The 23,612-nt window shown below is 44.8% G+C and overlaps 1 protein-coding gene across 11 annotated transcripts in view; it reads right to left on the bottom strand.

Moving 5' to 3' along the window:
• The window catches only part of TRAK1 (trafficking kinesin protein 1), a 748,555-nt gene that overhangs the window by 357,824 nt on the left and 367,119 nt on the right, over positions 1 to 23,612 (bottom strand). For all 11 annotated transcript variants that reach the window (XM_069648282.1, XM_069648279.1, XM_069648284.1 and 8 more), the window contains exon 6: positions 4,258 to 4,336. In XM_069648282.1, coding sequence (XP_069504383.1) covers positions 4,258 to 4,336 — 79 coding nt within the window. The remainder of the gene's footprint in view (positions 1 to 4,257; positions 4,337 to 23,612) is intronic.

The following is a 23,612-nucleotide window of genomic DNA, read 5'->3' as shown; positions in this document are numbered from 1 at the left end:
GGAAAGAGGTGGTGGTGGTGAACTCATACGCACCGAACACAGATGGACCTGATAATTTCAACTGGTTAATGTCCCATCTGGACGCGACCAACGCGACGACTGTGGTGTGGGGTGCAGACCTCAATACCACACTTGATCCCAGGCTCGACAAGTCCCATAACACATCGGGAAACCCATCCAAGGCCAGTATTCAGGTTCGAGAGATTTGTCAGGCCTTCAATCTATCTGATATGTGGAGAAGACACAACCGGGACAGCAGGGACTACACCTTCCGATCAGCGGTACACAACACCAGTTCCAGAATCGATTATATCCTGGCATCCTCCCGTAGCCCTTTCAGATGGGGTGCATGCCATATCCTGCCAAGGTCCTACTCCGACCATTCGATGGTTGTACTGGAGGTCCCCCTGGCGGGCGTAACAGTGCCTGACCTCAACTGGAGATTCAAGCCCGGTTCACTCACGGACGCCGTATTTGCTGCAGAACTGCGTCATGAGATAGTCTCTTTCCTGGAGATCAACCAAGACTCAGTCGACTCCGCATGCACCATCTGGGAAACACTCAAGTGCTACGTACGAGGAATTTGCCTGACTAAAGAAAATGGCTTGTTGAAATCGATCCGAGGCGAATTATCCGACAAAGAGCGTCGTTTGAAGGAACTAGAACAAAACCTCTCCAATACTCCAGACCCACGCACCCAAGCCGAGCTCAAAAAAGAACTCTTGGGGTTCAGGGAGACAGCGGACCGCGAACTGAAGTTCCTGGGCCGCAGGCAACAGATCAGACAATACGGAGAGGGGCAAAAACCAGGTGCACTGCTGGCCAGGCTACTAACTATAGACAAAGTCCCACCCCGCATTGAATGTATCGCGGATGCGCAAGGCCAGAGGGTTTACACAGAGGAGGAGATCTCCAATGTTTTCCGAGAATTCTATCAAAACCTGTACAGTTCAAAAGGAGCATCAGATCCCGTAGCGATACGAGAGTACCTCAATGACACGGAACTGTACTGGGTGAGCCAGGACCTGCGCGAACCCTTGAACGCGCCCATATCGCTCGAAGAAATTCAGACAGCAATCAAATCTTTGCCTAACACCAAAGCCCCCGGTCCCGATGGACTCAATGGCAAGTTCTACAAAGCACACGTGGAGGTGGTGGCCCCCCCTTCTTCTGCAAGTCTACGAGGAGGTGGTGGAACGGGGGACACTCCCTCCCACGATGCGCGAGGCTAACGTAATGATGTTGCAGAAAGCTGGAAAACCTACAGAGAACTGTGCTTCGTACAGGCCGATCTCATTGATCAACTTAGACAACAAAATCCTAGCTAAAATTCTGGCGACCAGATTGCTCCCCTTGATGCCGGCACTGGTGCTGGGTGACCAGGCCGGGTTCATCCCGGGGCGGAGTACAACATACGGCATCAGGAGACTATTTGGCGTCATTGAGACCCTGGACCCGACGAAGCAGGCAATAGCAGTACTATTAGATGCCGAGAAGGCGTTTGACTCAGTCGAGTGGCCCTTCATGTTCGCAACACTAAGGCAGATGGGTCTGGGTAACTTCTTCCTGAAGCTAGTAGCTCTGTTATATAACAAACCACGCTCATACATCACACTAGGGAACACCAAATCCACAGGGATCACATTGGAACGCGGAACGAGACAGGGTTGCCCACTTTCGGCCCTTATCTTTGCCCTGGTGATGGAACCCCTGGCCTCAAGGCTGCGAGCCGAGCAGTTAGGTCGAGGGATAAAGCTGGGTCCTCACAGGCTAATTGTCTCCCTATACGCTGACGACGTCATGCTGTTCGTCAGTGATCCCCAAACCAATCTCAACCCCGTAATGCGGGAGGTGATAAAATTCGGGTTAATGTCAGGCCTCAAAACCAATCATTCCAAATCGATAGTGTTCCCCCTGACCCCTTGCACTTCGGAGTTTGCAGATGACCACGGGTTCAAATGGGAAAACTCGAGGTGCGCTATCTGGGGATCAAGATGTCACGAAGCCACCACGAGATATTTAGAGACAATTATGTAGTTACACTGCAGTTATTACAAGAACGTATTCAGAGATGGAAATCTCTACCACTAACGCTGTGGGGCAGGACCTCACTGACAAAAATGGTTATTCTCCCCAAACTTCTATATCTCTTCACAAATATCCAGCTACTTCTCCCCAAATCCTTTTTATCAAAAATCAAGAGCGCGATCCTTGAATTATTATGGGCGGGGAAACCTGCACGGGTAGCATACAACACACTTACTCTACCAATATCAAAAGGAGGCCTGGCTCTCCCCGATATAGAAAAATACTACTGGGCGGCACAGGCCCAATTCCTAAGCCACTGGTACTCAACCCACTACATCAGACCACATGTGCAAGTGGAAAGAGCCCTGGCTTCCCCCGACCTGCTAGCTGCAGTCATAATAAGCCACATTCACGTGCCGCATAAAACGCTGAATACAGTCCTATCCACATATGCGATATGGAAGAAGATTGCTGGCGAATACGGAGTGGCTATACGATTTTCCCCCCTACTGCCGATAAAATTCATCCCCGGCATCTCCCTCACGAACGAAAGAGTATTCCTGTTATGGATAGATAAAATAGGGATTAAATCGCTGGGAGACCTCTTCCCAGAGGGCACCTTTCTGACCCCCCCCAAATGGCAAAAGACCGAGGAGGGAACACATCCCTAGATGTCTTTCTTTATTTCAGACTTCGCCACACCCTTCAGAGGCTATTCCCCACATTCCCTAAGCAACCCCCCACCTGGGATCTGTTACACAACACCATTTTAGCGCAAGGTGAAGGTAGACTGATGTCAACTCTGTACGGATCCTTGGTGGGGGACACTCGGAAACTTCAACCCAAAGTGCAACGAAAGTGGGAATCAGCGTTACAAGGACCGATTAGTGAGGAAGACTGGGCCTACATTCTTCGTCAGACTCAAAAAGTAGCGTTAAATTCCCGATTTAAGCTAATACACTTTAACTTTGTGCACCAAACATACTACACTCCAGTCAGGAAACAGACACCACCCAGAAGCGTCAGCCCAGTGCGAGAGATGCGCATTTGCCAACGCTGATTTTCTTCATCTGGCATGGGGTTGTCCTGGTATCCAGCGCTTCTGGACTTCCGTTATACAAATAACATCCGACATTATAGGCGAGCAGATGACCCCCTTACCGCTGGGTCCGCTTCTCGGCCTCACTAAATATCTACAGCCAGCGTCACGCAAGCTAGCAGCGCTCCTCATGGTGCTGGCACGTAGAATAATTGCTATGTCGTGGGGTCGCGGCCCACTCCCCAAGATAGCTGACTGGGAAAAGGATATAACATACTGCCAAGATATGGACACCGAATTTATCCGAACCCTGCCCTTACATGCGCGCCCTCCCGACATCTGGGGGCCATACATCACTTACCTGATGAACAATGCTGAAGCTTCAGACTCGGACAATCCAAGCCCCCAGAGCGAGAGACCATAGGATGGAGGTACACAGGGGCAACGTGGAAAGCTTTCCATTTGACTCAGACAAAGGATAGCGGCATTCAAAGTCACGGTGGACACGGGGATGAGGGGATGGGGGGGCGGAAGGGCGGGAGGACTGTTGTTGGGGATTGCATTAGACGGCTCCCTGTTGGAGCACTGCTTATTTGATACAGTAAAAAGTTAAAAATAAAGTTTTAAAAAAAAAAAAAATACAAGTGGTGCTTCTTTCATGAACCATGTATGTGTGCATGTACATGTGACAAGTGCTCTGTCTGATGTGGTTTAACAGATCAGATGTTTTACACTTCCTATGAGTCTTAATCCGTGTCTATGCTCAATGTGGTACCGATGTTAGGTTCTAGCACTGAGACTCATTGGCACGAAATTGGTGCGAGTTTTAGTCCTGTCCCAAATAAGGCAGTCACACTAGACACAGACGATATTGACATCTTCATGTTGTAACTGACTCACAAGTACTTTTGCTCTGGTTGAACTAAATAAAACCTGTGAACTAAAAAACAATAAGGGTCTTCTTAGCAAGAGGTCTACTGTTTAATTAGAATAAGCACCATATAATCATTCCGAGTCCAATAGCACCATGCTTAACTGCCTTCCAAATTACACTCTCACATTTTCAAATTACTGATAAGGATTTGTAATAATGTTCAATTTAAAACATGAAAAGAGGTAAATGCTGAAAACCAAATACATCACTACTGTATTGATGACAGAATAAGTATTAATGGTGGAGAAAAACTTACTTAGTTCTTTCACACAGTCATTCACGAGTTGCTGCTCCTTTTCCTCGTAAGTGATTGTTTCAGTTTGCAAATGGCACGCCTGTCCAAGCAAATGGAAAGAATGAGAATTAATATTTACGTGCCAGCTGTTATTTGAAGGCAATGACCAGGTGCGCTAGATAAAATGACCTGATATGGCTTGAAAATACAGTCACCCACTATTGCGTGAAGTTGTTTTCAGGTTACTTATGTTAGTCTGCCAAGGGATACCACAAAAAAAAAGATTGCCATGTGTAGTGAAATAATATTCTTGCTAAAGAAGTGGAGAACAAACCATGTTCTGCTATTTTATATATTCAATAAAAAATATGGACAGGGTAGAGGGAAGTATGACAAAGAAAATAACTACTTATAAAACATCTCTCAAAGCTTATAATCAATAAATAAACAAATCTTAATGTACAAAGACTACCAAAATTGCTTCTTCCTGTGGCCATCTTGGACCAACCCCATCACCAGCTGAAGGCCACAAGAGGCTCCTCTGGGAACATCAATCAGGAAGAAATTACATCATCCCAGCAACACCAGGGACAATATCAGAGAGACCAACTACTGGTGGACAAAGTGATCAGGTGACAAAAGTGTGTGCCATCCTTTATGAACTCTCTAAGGGCGTCCTGCCAGGGGCGTTTCTGTAAAGGGGCAGAACAGTGCAAAGTAAAGACCAGCTGTTGACCAGCCTCTTTGTCTATGAGCCTTTGCTTTTGCCTTTCGCCCTGTTGCACCCATGAGTACCTCAAGATTCGTAATTACTGTACTGTCGCTCCATACTTTGCTTCTCACCTATAATGCATTCACTCATGCTCCTCCTGCTGCTCCTCCTCCTCCTCCTCCTCACCTCTCCCTATGCTTTCTCCAATCATGCTAAAACTTCCTTCTTTCCTATCCCTATTATAAAACTCCCAACTGGAAATTCTCACTACCCCATCTCCCTTCCACCTTCTCACAACAAAGCAGATGAGCTAAGCATACCTACTCTATTACCGATCCACCTCGCCTCTCTTCCTCTGAAACTTAACTTCTCTAGTCTTGCTGACCTCATCAACTGAACATTACATTCTGGAATGCTCAGCCTGAATGCCACAAAGCCTCCTTTATCACTGACTACATTCACTCCAGCTCTCCTCCCCTTAACCTTCTTGCAATCACTGAAACCTGGATTTCTCCATCTGACACTGCCCTACACAACTCCAAACTATCCTTCATTCACTCTCCTTGCCGACTGGAGAAGGTCGAGGCGTTGGCCACCTACTCTCTTCCTGCCTCAATTCCTTACAAATCTCCAATGCCACGTCCTTTTCTACTTCTTTTGAACTCGCCATCTTCACAATTCCTCTGCCTCACTTGGTTCACATTGTCTCCCTCCATCGTCCTCCTGATCCCACTGGGCCATTCTTTGATGATATTGGGCAACTCCTTGATTCTCTTTCTACTAAACATCACCTCATTCTCTTAGGTGACTTAAACCTTCCCTTCTCCAACCACTTCTTAGAAATCTGAACTTCAGTCTTTTCGTAGTGACCACGCTCTCCACTGTATCCATAATATACCTATCCACAGAGGGGGTAACTCTTGGGATCTCTAATTCACCTCCACCTCTCTATCAGCCACTGATACTACAGTTACACCGTCCATATCTGATCACTCAATTATTTCGACCACCATCTCCTTGCCACCCTGTGACATTTCCTCAGCATTTGCTTCACCTATTACTAAAAGGAAATGTAAAGCTTCTGCCATCCCCCTGTTTCTCTCTGACCTACAGTTCTCACTCTCCTCCTTCACACCCGATGCCTCTTCTAACACTGCCTCCTCCAACTTCCAATCCCTACAATGTGACTCATTGTCCTCTCACTTCCCACCACTTCCTTTCACCCCTAAGTCTCAGCATCCTCAACTATGTGTCACCCCATTCATACGTTCATTCTGCGCAGAAATGCGTTGGATGCTGCGCTATTGGAGGCGTACCACCTCGCATGAGGACCAGCGATTCTAACTCTCTGCCCTGAACTCTCTCAAGTCCACTCTTGAAAGAGCAAAAAGAGAATTCTACCTAACCCTCATAGACTCCCACTCCAACCATCCTAGCCAGGACACCCCTAAACTCACAAGTCTATGACTATCAGCTCCACGCTCATAGCTAATGGCCTAGCTGAATACTTTGCTGCAAACATTTCCAAAATCAGAGCCTCTAATCCTGACCTTCCTCACACTCCCTCCTCCAAGTCCAATTGCTAATGATGAAGGCTAACGTCTCTTGTATCCCATTAGACCCTATTGCTCCTCAGCTGATCAATCCTATTGCCCGTTTAGTGGCCTTTGACCGTGCTGAACTCTTCAACCTGTCCTTCAACTCTGCCTGCTTTCCCCCTGTTTTCAAAACAGCCACAGTCCTCGCTCTACTAAAAAAGCAAGGGGCCGACCTGAACCTACCGGCTAACCTTTGCCCTGTGTCTCTCCTTCCGCACTACTCTAAAGTGCACAAAAGGGTTGTGTTCAACCATCTCCTCTCCCACTTTGTGTATTTCATATAGCTCTCATGGCCAATAAGTCTCATTAGCAGTGGGACGAGTTTTGTTAGAGTGATGAGTCCCTCCTAGCTCTCTGGTGATCCAGTTCCATGTATTACCTTCTATTCCGAGGGGGAAAAAAATCACTGGTACTGTCAAGGTCTTGGACTCTCTGCTTCCTCGTGGCTAACTGGTTCACATGCATTTTGTTCTCAGCTTCCAAATTGAATTTGCTCTTTATCATGAGTCGGGAGTGATTCTCTCCAGTCGGTGATATCGGCATTGCTTTGCGGGCAGACTGTTTACCACCATTGCTGTGGCCACGCCACCACCAAACCCTTTCAATTGCATTGTGATTTCTTCCATTCTTGTATGCTGGTCGTCTCCCAGCATCTTTGGCTCCTCATCAGAGCTCAACTGTCTTACATAGGCTCTGCATTCTGTGGGAGCTCTGTCTCTTTCTGCTCTGCTACGCACATGGGGCTTCCCCTGTTCCCTGCTTTCCGGCTTCTCAACCTCTCTCCCTGTCTTGTCATATCATCCCTTTTCAGCATCCTCGGCACAGTCCATTGGAGGGACTAATTTAAAGGGATAATCTTAGTTTTCTGTTGTGGATAGCATAAGTTTGTTTCATCTTTAGGGAATTGATAATGTTCGGTTATTTTATTCAAATTCATGTAGGCCATTACCTTGCAGGCATCAGGGAGTTCCTCACAGGAACCTGAGTCCTTGTCCCAAAGAGGGTAGTGTCTCCCGGTGAGGTCCCACTTGCCTTGAACCCCAGGGAAGGTGTTGCAGAGCAGGCTCACCTCCCTAGATTCACAGGGGGATGGGGGGCTTGCTGTTGGGAAGAAGTCGAATTCCCTCAATGTGTCACAACCGGTCACATCCCTTAACAATATTTTTAGTCCTAATTCCATGGTATTCATAGATATCAGGTTATCTCTATTGACTAGCTATTAAACAAATGAGTCTCACAAATTTGGGGGAAAACTCAAGTAATACAGCTAGACATTATGGCCAATCTGCTAAATAGAGGTTAAAAAACATTGGAGCTAGAATGTGCCACTATTTTCAGGCCCCATTATATTGGAATCACCTTTGCCATAGCCCCTGCAGCATCAAGATGTTCCCCGGCATCAGTGTCCTTGTGTAATACCTTAATTAATTATAACATGGCCAAATCAATTGCCCAGTTAAGTTATTTCTCCCACAATGTGGGCCGATCAACCCCATCAAACACTGCACTTAAAACTGTAATCGAAGCACACAAGGGATCTTTTCCTTTTCAGCTAACATGGTTATGACCAGAGTGTTCACAATGGTGCACATCCCTGCTCTAAAGCCTGTCTGTCCAATTGATCCTCTGTGATTGGGTTAACTTGTACTGCTGTACTGGCTACGTCGTACACTCAGCACAACATCTATAATTGTTAAGGGATTTTATAACTACAATTTCACACAATTTCTCTATTAAATATTTGCCAATTGCGATAATCCTCATTTAATTTCTTGATCATCTCTAAATAGGTTTTCCTAAAGTTGCTTGTAATATTAGCTCAAAGTTCTTGATGCCTTTTATCTTGCTATGCAGGATTTCTTCAGGCTTCATCTCTTGGTCCAATGTACTCCTCTTATGTTTATCTGAGTTACTTGATTTACCACGCGTCTCAATACTTTCATGTAACTTAATTTTTTGAGTGGCATCTAACAGTTCAAAGTTAAACTCTTAAAAGGACAGTTTATCCTTCAGTGTGTGGGCTTCATGCATACCTTCCATGTTTTAAGTTAATAAACTGGAGTCTTGTTCTTAACATCTATTTGTCAGTGTAATGCGAGTGCCAAATATTTACTTTTATCTCTAGTTTGATGTCAAGAGTGTGTTTCCTGTATCAAGGCCCAAAACTAAAATGTTAACTATAATCACGGCTGTATTATTACCGATCCAAGTGTAGTATGCTGGTATGTCACCTCAAACTCTCCCATTAAGCATTCTTTTATGCAATGATATTAAACATTTCATCCAATCTATTCCCTTTTGAGTACTTAATTTATATTGGAAAATCACCTTTTCTAAAACCCAGTTTTTGTTCATCGCATGGTTGTCTTCATCAGTCTGATCCGTATCATAACATTGTATGAAGACTGTACTAGAATGTCACCAGACACTCAGGAGCCAGGATTAAAGTCACAAGTACATGTGAAAGAATGAGGAGAACAATATCACATTGAAGCAAAGGTATATGCCTCAGAGCATGCGCACATGAAGGTCAATTTCTTCTTGGCCTCAATTGCAAAACAATGTGTCCCTCGCGAATGTAAGGTGAAGCGAACAGAAGCCGGAAAGGCAAGCAGACAAACCCGAAAGAGCTGCCGTATACCACCGGTGAGTGAAAAGAAGGGAACACTCATACCGGGGCGATCCTGGGACTGGATTCAAGCATGTATGAATGGCGAGCAAAGTGAAAACTGTTATAAGTACTATGGAAGGCCTAAACAATCTGCAAGATATTACAAGTACTTTTGAAAGTTGAAACAAGTAATATTGAATACCGAGTGATGAACACTTATGAATGAAGTGAAAGCAAGGTGGTGCTAGTGGTAAACACCACAGAATGAGTAACATTATTTTGAACACTATTCATTTTATTGCGGCCAACCCTACACATTGTATACAGTTAGTTGTGAGGGCAAGTATAGGTTTTGAACAAAGACACTTTTGATTTGAACTTATTGACACAGACTATCCTTAATTTTCTTTATGTAGGGAACTCCCCACCTTAGTAAGTATAGGGCTAGTTAGGCCTTACGCCATCCTGAAATTTAAGTAAAATAAAATTTTTGATTAGAAATTTGAATCTGTTGTCTGTGTCTTAGTTCATGATGCCTTCACTCTACATCATCCAGGTTAGAATGTACAAGAATTGAATCAGAAATTCCCTCCAAAATGTGGATTAAATCATATCTCGGATGGATATCCTCAGCTTTGAATTACGTGGGGATTCCTATTTGTGTATACAGTCATGGGCCGTGCATGTAATTGGAACATTATTAATCTTATTCGTCAAGTCTTGTTTGTTACTTGGTTAATCAGGTACACTGTTATTTGAATTGTGAAATACTAAGACTTGTCTTGTTAGCATCAAACGTAGTGATATGTTTATTATTGCATGTATGCGTTTATCCACATTGTATGGCTAAAGTGTCTGATTCACTACTCCCTTTGCTTTTTGTTTTTTATAATAGGGGACATTCGCCCCTCGTGGTCTCAATCATTTTTGTTAATTTCATCCTTTTTAATGTAACCCTTGCCCTGTGAAACCATTTTCTGCACACCTTGTACTCATCCGAGTTATATTTCTTTCACTCTGTAGGGTGGACTGATGCTGAAAGTCAGAGGACGACATGGCTATTTTACCCAGCCCCCTGTTCTCCATAGTTATCGGAGAATCTGTAATAAAGTCTTCAATCTCCACTTTTACAAAACAGTAAGGCGAAGTCCTCAAGTTATTCATCACTTTTCACAACCAGTCATTCCAAACAAAAGCAGTTATTAATTAACAGTTAATGCTCACCCGATGGTGGGACAGGCATGTCCATGCGACCCAAAGGTCCATCAGATTCCACCCCTGCCATGTCAGTTATTCAGATGATACCAATATCACTTAGCTTTCAACACATGCAATCCCCATAATCTCATAAAATCATACTTGGTGAGCAGCTAAGAAATTCTAGGCAGATATATGCCAGGCCACAGACAGACGTGGGGCACTGCAGACACTTCAACCCGAGATCTTCCCTCATAGATCATAACCATTGGTATGTACGTCAAATATGTTCTTCACCTCTGCCTGTATGTAACTGTTAATCTATCCTGCATATAACCACCAACTGCAAACTGGTGTCATGTAACTGGTACCTGTAACAGCACCTCAATGCCATCAGATTTCTGCGCACTTAATAAATGAAAAAATAAATATATAAATCTTCTGATGCACTGAGGAAAGTAATCCCACTACAGAAACGTAGACCATTTTGAGTGCATTGCTTGGTGGACAGTGTACACAAGCCATGCCGAACAGGCTTGAGCTCTGCCTGGTTACCAAAGCATGCTTTATCCTAAGATACTCCAATACATTGCACATTGCTTGGTGGGCAGTACTTATGTTTTCACTCACAGTGTGCTGTCTAGAGCTTGTGCTCTTCCCAGGTTCCAAAGCATGTTTCAATGTAAGATCTCTTAATGCTGCTGAAGAAACTTGTAAGCATTTCACTGCCCCAATAATTATGTATCCAGCTCATCCTGCTCACAAAAAACAAAGAATGCCCCATTTCATTTGTTTTCATAGTCTACCTTTTCAAACCTGATCTAGTTATGCGGTGGAAGATTTAGTTCAAATTCTGTGAATTAGTATGCAAACTGAGTAAAAACGAGACTAAGCTCTATTCCCTACTGGGATTAGTGTGGCTTTGTGGTTAGATTGTTGGGATACAGGCTTGAAAGCCACACAGTCAGATCATTGGGTACTGTGTCCTTTAACCACACAGAGGAAACCCAGACCTGAACTCCAGTTAAAAACAAAGAAGAAAATAATGATTAATTGACATCATGAATAATGATCTTGTATAACAAGATGCAAGGTATTGGATGTCCCTGGCATGGCTGACCTTAGGCAACTCCATTTACAGTAATGCCTATGTTAGGACACCATTTATCAAGCTCCATAGAATGCCAAACGAGGCTAGCTCCGCTTTTTGCTTATGACATTTTAACAAAATCCTTTGCAGACTTACATTTCTCCAATTTGCGACATGCAATAACTGGAGCTCTTTCTCACATTTCTCGCACTGATGAACTTTAATCTCCCATCTGCAACCTCTTTTTTAAGCCTGGTTAATGATGCTGTGTGCAGAGAATTTGTAGAACCTTGCCATGGCTAGCCATTTACCATAGGAATCCAAACAGAAAGATCTGAAAGGAGGAATAGCACTTTTAGTGATCACCTCAAGAATGATCATAGCTCATTTGAATTTGAGAACTAAGCTCTCCATTCAGTCTTACACAAGAAGGACTTTTTTGAGTCATGTGTGATGGTGTTGTTACAAAGCTGGAATGTATGCACACGTTTTTACTGCTAACAAGTACATAAATAGTGAACTTGTGTTTGAATAATCCTAACTAATATCATACCTTATCAGAGACTACAGTGATAACTAGTGCTTTTTTTGAAGGATCCCAATGAGATCCAACAAAGCCAACCATCTGGATATATTATGGGTTACTGGGCTCAACATAATGGCAGCTAGTTGGAAAAAAAGAGGAGGGTGTGCATGTTACATGAAAATAGAATTCAATTTATAAATACCATATGAGGGAATATTACCACTGAGTGTCACGCTATTGGTTTCTTGCAGGCATTGAGGGACCCAAATGCCATCTTCTTGACGTCTTCCTTGGCAACTCAGGGACTGATGCCAGGTACAGGGAATGATGTGCCCAGAATGCCAAGCGAGAACTGCACAGTCAAGCATCCTGAACCACTCCACATGTAACATCCTGTTTCTTTGTCGCTCATGCATTCCCCTATCCTGTCCTATGCCTATTATATATTGTGAGCTGGCACCCACCTCTTCAAAACATAACGTTGGCGACGAGAGGATCCACGTGTGTTAGTGCGGCGGCAGTGCATGCAGAAACACGCTGCACTTGTTGGCCCTCGTTCCCCACGATAGAGCGGGGGAGCGAGGTAGAGACCTCTCGATCATTGGAAGGGAGGCACACATACAGTGCTCTCTACACCCTCTGGCCAAGCACCTTGTGAGAGGTTCAAGCATACCCCCAGGGGCCTCTTATAATAGTGCGTTCGGCAAGCCAGCAGCCCAGGTCATCCATGCTGAGTGCACATGCCTCTCCATGCACCAGGCAATATTTTCTGCTCGCTCCCTCAGTCAAAATTAATGAACAGTAGAGCTAAAGTCTACATCAATACAACCATATTACCAGGCCTAGTGACTAGTCAGTGACCTCCACAAATATCTAAAGTCATCTGCAAGGACTACCACTATCATCTCACTATGAGTACACCGTAAAGCACAGTAAACATATCTGAGAATGAAGACCTTAGCATCAACACCACCCCGGAAACATTTTCCCCTGGTTTACCAAGCAAGATGGAAGGACGACAGGAGTCCTTACAGCTACAGGCTGTCCCACCGGAGTAAGGGAAGAATGAAGTCTGAGAGGAATGCTCATGCATTCGCTAAGGCCAATAGTACGGGACATTGTATTTGAGATGCCCGAGAGTGCCAAAGACACATTCAAGGGAATCATTGACTCATTGAACACTTATTTTGCTCCACTGAGGAATGTCGATTACAAGAGACACATTTTGCACACCTCTGATCAAGAGAAGGGTGAGGCTCTGGACACATTTGTCATAAGACTACGAAAGAGTCAGGTATTGTGACTTTGATCACTATTTGACAGAAGAAGCCTTAAAGCCACAAGTAATTTCTAGCTGTGAATCTGCTAAAGTTTGCAAAACATTGCTGCAAAAGACCAGATCCTTGGAAGAGACTCTAATGCTTTCAAATGCTGCCATGATGATTTCCATGCAGGCGGAGTCTCTGAGCAACATAAAAATCGCACTAACAGCAGCTGCAGTGCCTATATGCCATTGTCAGACAAATGAATCAGTAAAGAACAATGCAAATGTTACCGTTGCAGATACAACTTTCCCCACGTTGGCCCCTGCCCAGCGATTGGCCACTAATGCGACGGCTGTGGAGGTGAGAACCAGTTTCAATCTGTGTGCAAGAACATCAAGTATTTCCAGCAGTCAGCAGAATGCAGAGGCTCTGGCAGAGAGCCCGATGGTCCTCGCTCGAGAAACTGGAGGTCTCCCACCTTCAGACGGAAGGGTTCCCCAAGCAGACGTAAAGAGTCACTACGTAAGGCCAGGAGGCCCACTGAAAAAAGGAGGAATATCACAGTGTCCACTCCGGTAGAACCGAGGGGAAAGTCAACACGTCAGAAAATAAGATGCATAGCAGTTTCCCCTTCAAGACGACACAGATTCGTCGCTGAGTGGTGAACAAGGGTATGCTCATGCTATAGGAAAGAAGACGGCAATAGAATACAGTCCGACCTTATTGCTTCAATTGAACGGAAGCACATGAGAATTCCTAATTGACACAGGCACCACATTGAACGTGATAAGTGAAGACACGTACCGAATGCTCAATCAGTCTGGGAAACTGAGACCTCCTGACATCGACATTTATCCTTATGGATCCAATACACTGCTAGGATGCAAATGCATGTTTAAAACTACCTGCTCATATAAACACAAGTCTGCAAAGCTGGTCATATATGTCGTGAAAGGTGAGGTACCAGGAGGAAGCATCCTCAGCTTCTAATTAGCCATGCAAATGGGGTTGGTCCACATAATGTATCAAATCATGCCAGCGTACACCATAGACCCAAAGCTTATGATTGTCAAAATGTTTCTTTTGCTGTTTACAGGGCTGCGAAAACTAAAGGCAAAGCAAATCAAATTGCACAGAAATCCCAACATCAAACCAATTGCACAGCATTATCAGTGAATTTCATTAAATATACAAAAACAAGTGGAAGATGAAATACAGTTTGCTAAATCAATACGACATTGAACATGCAATGGTGTCCATGCCATGGGTCTCTCCATCGTACCCATGTCCAAAAATGGAAACAGAGGTAAAACTTTGAATATGTGTGGACATGCGAGCACCCATTTTGGCTACTGAAAGAGAGACACCTGTCCCCAAGAATGAAGGATCTGATGCATCTATTGCATGGATAGAAGGTATTCTCGAAATTGGACATAAAGGTTACCACCAATTAAGAGTTATATCCTGAATCTTGCTATATTACCACCTTCACAACCCATCTACAGTTATTCAGGTATAAAAGAATTAGTTTCTGGGGATCATCAGCAGCCGAAACTTTTCAAAACAAAATTCACCAAATAATAAGGCACATACCCAGTGCCTGAATTACAGTGTTGACATTTTAGTCTTTGGGGGCTACACAGGAGGCACATGATGACATCCTGCAACGAGTGTGCATGGTGCTGGAGGACTCTAATTTGACACTAAATGCAGCTAAATGTGCATTTAGTAAATCAACACAAATTCTTTGTTCACATATTTTCAAGTGAGGGTCTACAGCCTGATCCTTCCAAAGTACAAGCTCCAATTACCACACCAACACCCACATCAACGTCAGCAATGCGGTCATTTCTGGCCATGTCCAGCTACTGCACTAGATACATTCAGGACTTTTTGTCAGTGAGCAAACCACTACGACTTCTGGCAAAGGACAAGAATTTACGTGGTCAGCAGAGTGTGAGGAGGCTTTCAAAGAAATAGAGTCACGCATTTTGTCAGCCTCCTCCATGGCCTACGATGACCCCGACCTGGAGACAGAACTAACCGTGGATGCAAGTCTGGTAGGTTTGGGTGCCATACTAGCCCAATTCAAGATTGGATCCCCCTTGCCCCGCTGTATTGTTGCATACGCCAGTCAGAGATTGTCAGCCACTGAATGGGTGTACTCGCAGCCGGAGAAAGAAAGCATGGCGGTAGTCGGGGCATGTGAACATTATCACCTATTGCTGCATGGACATTTTTTTACCATTGTCACGGATCACCAAGCCCTAATGACTATCTACGGCAAGCCAAAAGCCAACATGCCAACAAGGATTGCATGATGGGGGTTTCCGCTGCAAGAAAACCTCTTTGACATCATCCACCGGCCCAAAGTCTCTGACCGTTCCAGACATCATAAATGTGCTTTATCAGGACAAAGCACTGACTCCGGTCAAGGATAAAGTGACTTCAGGGAGATGGTGTGAATCACGCAGTGGTGATGCCAGTCTTTCTGAGAACAAGCGAAAACTGTTAGACATTCTGTCTGATAAAGGATGTGCTGTCATTCTCTCCACAAGGGCTATTACTGAAGGAGAATAGAATTGTCATCCCTGAGTCCCTGCAGGATCGAGTGATTGGGCTGGCACATGTAGGATTTAGAGGGATTGTCTCCATCAAGCAACAGCTTAGGACAAAGGTGTGGTTCCCACAAAAGGACATTAAGATACAGAACACTCTTGAATCCTGTGTTATTTGCAAGTCAGTGGCTCCACACAGTTTCCCAGAACCCCTGAGGAGGACGCCATTGCCATTGAAGGTTTGGGATGATGTGGCAGTTGAAATGTTTAGGCCGCTAACAAGTGGCAAATACGTACTAGTAGTCATGGATGAGATGTCTTGTTTTCCAGAGATGCATATGGTCTCCTCAACGCCTGCCCATGCTGTCATCCCAACTCTCGACAAAATATTTGGCAACTATGGATTCCGTCAACACTGAAGTCCGATAACGGCCCACCATTCTGCGGGTATGAGTTTGCAATGTTTGCAGAATATTTAGGGTTTCAGCATCGAAAGAATACCCCTCTGTGGTCCCAGGCTAACGGCACCGTCAAACGCGTCATGTACAATATAAAATGCACTTGCAAGTGTGCTCCATCACCCGAGGGTCATTCATGAAGCTATCGGCACACTACTACGAAACTATTGAAACACACTGCACAGTTCAACAGGGGTCTGTCCTTCAGAGCTAATGTTCGGCAGAGTCGTACGAACAAGACTGCCACAGATTGCAGAGTCTGTGAATTGGCCGGAACTGAACCTGAAGCTTCGAATAAAGGACGATGCAAGCAAGACTAAAATGAAGAAGGATGCAGAAGAGAAGGAGTTGAACATAAAAGTGGGTGACCGAGTACTAGTAGGCCAACCTCAAGGGCAGAAGGAGGTGTCTGCATTTAACCTTAAGTCATTGACTGCAAAAGCAGTTCAAGGATCAATGGTGTCGGCTGAAGGTTCTGGTCGCTCCCTCACCAGAAATTCCTCGTTCTTCAAGAAGCTTGCAGTCTACACTTGTGAGCTTGATGAACCAAGTGATGCAGTGAGTTCACAAGAAAGCTGTTCTAGATATATGGATGGTGACGTAGACACGGATGACAGCGTCAGTGATGGAGATGGGGGAGTGACGGTACCTCTGAGCCCGTCAAAGAGTCATTTGGAGACCATCAAGGTGGATCAAAGAAATGGAATAGCGCAACATGTAATATCTTGTGGGGGGGCAAGATGAAACGTCCTGTTTCTTTGTCCCTCATGAATTCCCCTATCCTGTCCTATGTCTATATCTCCTGGTTCGTGGAGCGGGGCATGTCACATCTGGGGTCAGGATTAGGCAGAGCAAGAGTAACACTGAAATACAGAGGTCCTCCAGACACACGCTCGTGTCTCCCTGATTTATTGATTGCGCATTGAATTGATATTGTTGAGCTGGCATCCGCCCACTCAAAACATAACACCATGGAGGTCATGCTTTGGTTCCATAGAAGTCATAAATAAATACTAACATACAGGAGCTGGCGCGCTTCTCAACTTATTTCTGCTGTAAGGGGCATTGTGAATGTATTATATGATATGATATTTTATTTGTATCGCGCTCATACACATGTGTTTCAGAGCACAGCAAGGCAAGGGAGAGGAAACAGTGGAGAACACAACAACGGTCTTACTAGGCCCATTGACATTGAGAACGCGCAAGTGCAAGGGAAAGGGAAAGGGGAAAAGTGCATGGAAGGGGGAGAGTGGAGAGTGCAGGGCAGAGCATAAACAGATTAATAATAAATAAAAATAATTAGATAATTGAGGCAATAAACAGTGTTAGTGCAGCCAACAAGTGGCAAGTGCTGTGTTTACGGGAGCAGACTGGGTAAGTCTGATAAGTGCAGAAAAAGAAGAAATAGTAGGTGGGGGCTGTATGGGTACAAATACAGACCCCAATGCAAGGGGTGGCCAGGAGGCAGTGCAGGAGGTTGGCAGGGTGAGCAGGTACCTGGGCCCTGGGGATAGAGGGTGGCCAGGTGCACAGTACCAAGGGAACAGATCAGCAGGAGAGAAGAGGAGCAAAGGCAGAAGCAAAGATGAGAGATTTGAGGTACTTCCGGAACCAGAGATGGTTCTCCTCACATTTTAGAGTGGCAGGGAGGCTATTCCAGAGGGAGACCCCAGCCGAGGACAGAGATCTACCCCCTGCTCGTTTCTGTGAAAAAAGACTGACCCTGAGGGAGTTAGAGGTAGAGGAGCAAAGAGCTTGCGAGGAGAGGTATTTGCGGAGGGATAGCTGAAGATATTTTGGACCCAGGCCCCAGTAAGCCTTGTGGATAATGCAGAGGGTTTTGAATGTAATACTTGCATCCACTGGGAGCCAATCGAGAGATTTCAGAGCTGGAGAGATACGATCCCAGGGCATGAGGCCAAGGACAAGTCTCACAGTCCTGTTCTGGATTAGTTGCAGAGGGCGGAGAGTAGAGGCAGGTAGTTTTAGAAAGAGGCTGTTACAATAGTCCAACCTAGAGAGAACCAGAGCTTGGGAGACAGTGAGCTTCTGGGGGAAGGAGACGAAAGGCAGAGTACCTCTGAGGAGGTGCAGTAGGAAGTTGACTTTTTAGAGACCTCAGATGTGGGCTGAGAAGTAAAGTGTGGAGTCAAAGATGACCCAGAGGTTCTTATCCTCGCAGGTGGGGGTAGGAGGAGGGCCAAAGGAGGCTGGCCAGAGAGTGAGGGGAAAGGATGGTGAAGGTGTGCCGATGAGAAGGATCTCTGTCTTGCTGGCATTCAGACAAAGATCATTGGCGGCACACCAATCTTGAACGGCAGTAAGGCAATCAGATGAGAGAGGGAGAGGAGGTGGCCAAGGGCAGCCTCAAAATGAGTTGAGTGTTGTCAGAATAGCACTGGAAATTTGAGCAGAAAATGGCAATGCAGTGGGCGAGAGTTGCCAGGTATTGGTTAAAAAGCCAGGGCGAGAGGTTAGACCCCTGGAGAACACCACAGGTAGAGAGGAAGATAGATGATCGAAAGGACCCGAGTTGGACCTCGGAGGGTCGATCAGAGAGGAAAGAGGTTAGCCAGGCCAGAGCCTGATCAGTGATACCCAGGAATCACGGAGCCGGTTGAGCAGGATGGTATGGTTGACTGTGTCGAATTTCAGAAGAGAGATCGAGTAGGATGAGGACATAGGGAACGTTAGAGTAAAGGTTGGAGAGCAGATCTTCACGGATGTTCAGGAGAGCAGTTTCTGATGGTCATGGAGACAGCCAACAGAATAGGAATGAAGGTTAAGCTGAGAGATGGCCAGCTTTTCCGGGAGTTTGCCCAGAAAGGGAGTAATGGAAATTGGGAGATAGTTAGCAGGACAGGAGGGATCAGCTGTGGGTTTCTTGAGAAGAGAATGCACAAGGTAGTGCTTCAGAGGGGAGGGGAAGGATACTGAGGCAAAGGAGTGGTTGCAAAAATCGGCAAGGGCCGGAGCAAGGGTGTCAATGTGGTCCTTGATGGTTTTAGAGGAACAGGGATGAACCTGTTTTGATGAGGCTTTCATAGATCGGACTTGTCTAGCGACCTCATCAGGGGAGAAAAGAGGAAAGGACGAGAAGGAGGGTGGAGAGGTGGTGAAGGGGGGGTCAGCTAGAACAGACTCAGAGGGAATAGGGGATGGAGGGGGAGTGGAGGAGAGGGTGGACAGGATTTACTGGGTTTTTGAGATAAAGTGAGAGGCCAGGGCATTGTAGAGAGCATGGGAGGCAAGAGGATAGATAGAGACTGCAGCAGGGTTGGCCAGCTCCTTGCAGATTTTAAAGAGTTCGGCCGAATTGTTAGATGCCGCAGAGACACAGGCTTGAATGTGGACTCTCTTCTTGGTGCGGGCAGAGAGTCGGTATTGCCTTTGGAGCAGGCGACAGGTCAGTTTGTCAAAGGATAAGCAAGAAGCCCTCCATATTCTCTCAGCCACCCTACACTTACGTTTAAGTGTAGCTAGGTCAGAGTCATACCAGGAATTGTACTTGGCTTTGGACTTCAAGCAGATCCTCATGACGGGGGCAAGAGCATCAAGAGTATCAGAAATAGAAAAGTAGAGTAGGGTCAGGGCTATGTCAGGGTGTGAGTCAGCCAGAGGAGGCGGAGGGGGGGGGGAAGGTGGCAGCGAAAGCCTCAGCTGACAAACGCTTCATAGGTCGGATGTCCGAGAAGGTAGGTGGCAGTGTTGGGGTGGGCTTGGCTAGATGGGAAGAGAGAGAGATGAGAGGAGAGAAGGCAATGGTCACTCCACGAGAGAGGAGTCGTCAGAGGGATAGGGAGAGGGAGGCCAGAGGAGATCAAGACATCAAGTGTGTGTCCTGCAGAGGGGAGGATAGAGAGGGAAAGGGAATCGCAGAGGTCGCGAAAGAGCAGAGATGAGGGACAGGGAGAGTCGAGGTGGATGTTCAGGTGACCAAGGAGGAGGAGTCTCCTTTGTCTTGAACTCTCTGCTCATCCACCTAAGCTGACATTTATTTGGACTTGCTTTTCGAACCCTCCCTACTAGTTGCCTATGGATCTTGGATTATTTTGCTTGCTTAAATAGGATTTTGGTGAACTCTGGCTTTCTGACCTGGTACCTACTTTAGATTGTCCTTCCGGTCTTGGCATTTTCAGAATGGTCATCTAGTGACTGGGAGGCTCCTCCCTTCCGGATCCTTATGTGACTGTTCTCTGTGTGCGCAAATCCAGTCAGACTGTCTCCTCGGGTCTAGCTCGGCTATCTGCTTAGGACACTGTATATACCCTTCCCTACTCTGTCCTCGCATTGTACCGGTAAGGCCCGTTTGAATTGTATTCATTTTTTTTTCTCCCCATTTTGGGGCATCCTGTTTGGCCTTTGCATTTTCTCCTTATCCACAACACATTCTAGGTATCTAGTCTGGTTCATTATCTTATCCCAGTACGGTGTTCGGGTTCTGGGTAGGGAAGATGATAAAGGGATCCCTGATTAATTTATATTTGAGTCGTAACTACCGTTGGTGTGTTTCTTTTTCTATTCTCGAGGCGCAGAATGTTTTCCTCTACCTTTTTGCTGTAACCTATTCCAAAAGCATATATTAAGTGCTTTACTGATGGCGTCGGGAGGAGTCTACCATCTCCATGGGAGGATTTTTCCTCATGCAGGTCAGCGCACCAATCGCTGTCCTGGAACGCTAGGACGAATCCCTCCGTATAATCCTGCGTTCAAAGACAGCAGATCGCTGTTCCCCAGCACGCTGGGCTACTGTCTGCAGTCACCATTAATGTTCAATTTATTTAAGTTTATTTTGTGCAGAAAGATCCATAAAATGTGAAATACTACAATAAATATATACAACACTTGAATACAATAAAATATTTTTCAAAATATCAAAACAAATCCCTGCTTGGTTTGTCACCTGCCACACATCTCTCCGCACTCCCTCCTGTTTCCACACAAAAATTACCTGGTCACCACCGTCCCGGCACTCCTGATCTCTCACATACTGCCACCATAAATTGCACAAAGTGACTCACTCCAAAGCCCCTCATGCATAACCATTACGATGATCTTGAAACGGACTGATCTTCCCTTTCGTGAATGGGCGGATCACAGCATGCACCCATCCACTAAAAGGAACATATTCCTTTTAGAACCGGTTGCCATCAGTGGCATGCACCGTGTTCTGAGTCAGGCTTTTGTGGTAACCGGTCAAATCCCACACCCAAACTCTGTTGCTCGGGATAGCACACACTTTACCACAAAAGCTCACCCAGAAAGTGGCGTTTAAAACTATACCAAAACATTTCAACATTAACAGTGAGAAAGACATTTGGCAGCATTCAGAACATAGCCCACACCATCCCAGCAGAGGTTGTTCACGCGTTGCAGTGTACCTCAAATCCAGTCAACAATGTGCTTTATCCTCTGCCGGATGGCATCACACTTATGATTGGGACAGAACCCAAGGTTGTTGCATGCGTTCTAGGACTTCAAACTGATCCAGATGCCAGGGGCGTTGCTAGGGGGGGCTAAGGGGGCTATAGCCCCTGATCTTTTGGTTGTAGCCCCGGATAGAATCTCAGGAGCTACAGCCAAAAGACTAGCTAGCCCCCAGTCCGTAGAGTTCCAACATTAGCGTAGCCCCAGGTCTTTTCCAGACCTAGCAACTCCCCTGCCAGATGCTAAAAGGGTTTATAAATTGGGGTACCATTATGTTACTTATGTCACATGCAACATGTGAATCTGATTTCCTCATTCTTCAACTTTTTAGCTTTGAAATAAAAAAATTAAATCACCAAATTATTGGTTACAAATATTAATGTATTTGTTTGCATAACTAATACAACTTCATTAGAGATTTAAAGTCACAGGACCTTAGGGTGAGCATACAGTACCAAGGATGTATGTAGGTGCCCAAACTGTTATGTAACCAAGCTGTAAGTTATCTTATGCAAAGTGCCCTTATACCCCTGGGTCTGGTGCGCAATACAAGTAATAAAACAAACAAACAAGGAGATCTCCCTTGGTGTATCCATTGCCATCCTTAGGCCTTGGATGGTTTATTACTGCAGTGCTCCATACATTAATAATATATTTTTGAATTTGAGTTATATTGATTATCAAGTGGTGCCCGCTATATACTTACCATTGTCCTATGCACCACCAAGTGCCATCTCTCTCTTCGATCATTCTCACTTTTTTGCATTTTCTGTAACACAATGGGTGCTCAATTCAGTCAGTGTCCATCAATAGACAATATTGCGTTTAGTACAATGTTTTGGGATATTTCTTACTTCTCCATTTGGGAAGCATAGTCCAGCCTTGTTGTTCATTAAGTTAAAGAAACTTTTAACTGAATCTCGCAAGTTATGACTTATGTGAGAAAAAGAAAGAAACCCTGTTGAGATGGTCACTCGTGCTTATGGGAATAACTGAGTGCATATATTTTTTGTTTTTTCTAGATACATTTATTATATGAGAGGTGATTTTATATAGCCATGGTAGCGGGCATGTATTTCACAGCATATAGCATTCTTAAAGAATGTTTTAACTCCACATACAACTCGAGCTAACAGTCCTGGGGTGGAATCTTCATGAGTGTTGTTTTATCTGCTCAAAACAAGTTTGTAGACACATCACACAGGGATGATTAACTGAATGATATCGAATTCAACATTTAATTTAATGATTGATTTTAAAACCCAATGAAATATTTCAAACTAGGATTGTGTTATGCAGAACACATTAAAGAGAAGGAAATAATGACAGGAGAGACATTTCCTTAATGAATTATGTTTAAGAATGTAATGCCAACTGAAAAAAGTATCGAACCATTACAGACAGTTAATACTGATGTATGGGTAGGAATAAGGTATCACGTATCTTTATATTATATGTGCTCACTTCTTTTATGCATAATGCTTATATCAGATCTTCTGGCAAGATGAATACTGCTTTTTATTAAAAATGCACAAGAGCCATTTTAAGTGCTGCAAATCGATTATTGTTGAGCTCATGCTCATTAAACATGAAAGTCAGCTTGATCATGTATTGAAAGCCCATGTACGTATCAAGACATGCCTACATACCAATCAGACTATGGCACTCACAGTAGCACCCAAGTTAAGATAATTATCAATATAACTTATTCAAAACCAAAACCTTGTTCTTTTTGCAATCCAATGGTTAAAAAGAGAATTCTGTTGAATGGTTTGTGTAAAGACTGTAAAGTGAGCCTTTTGGAGGCATTTCAATCTAATGTTGTTGATCCCAAAAGGATAGGACTTGCTCAAATTACACAAATGCACTTCAACGTAAAAAGCTGAATTGGCTGATCAGTTTTGGGATGACCTATTAAACTCTGAAATAGG

This window comes from Ambystoma mexicanum, chromosome 2q (assembly GCF_040938575.1).
Source record: "Ambystoma mexicanum isolate Mex_15411 chromosome 2q, UKY_AmexF1_1, whole genome shotgun sequence".
In the NCBI taxonomy this organism is placed as follows: Eukaryota; Metazoa; Chordata; class Amphibia; order Caudata; family Ambystomatidae; genus Ambystoma; species Ambystoma mexicanum.
This window is presented reverse-complemented; position numbering and strand designations above follow the sequence as displayed.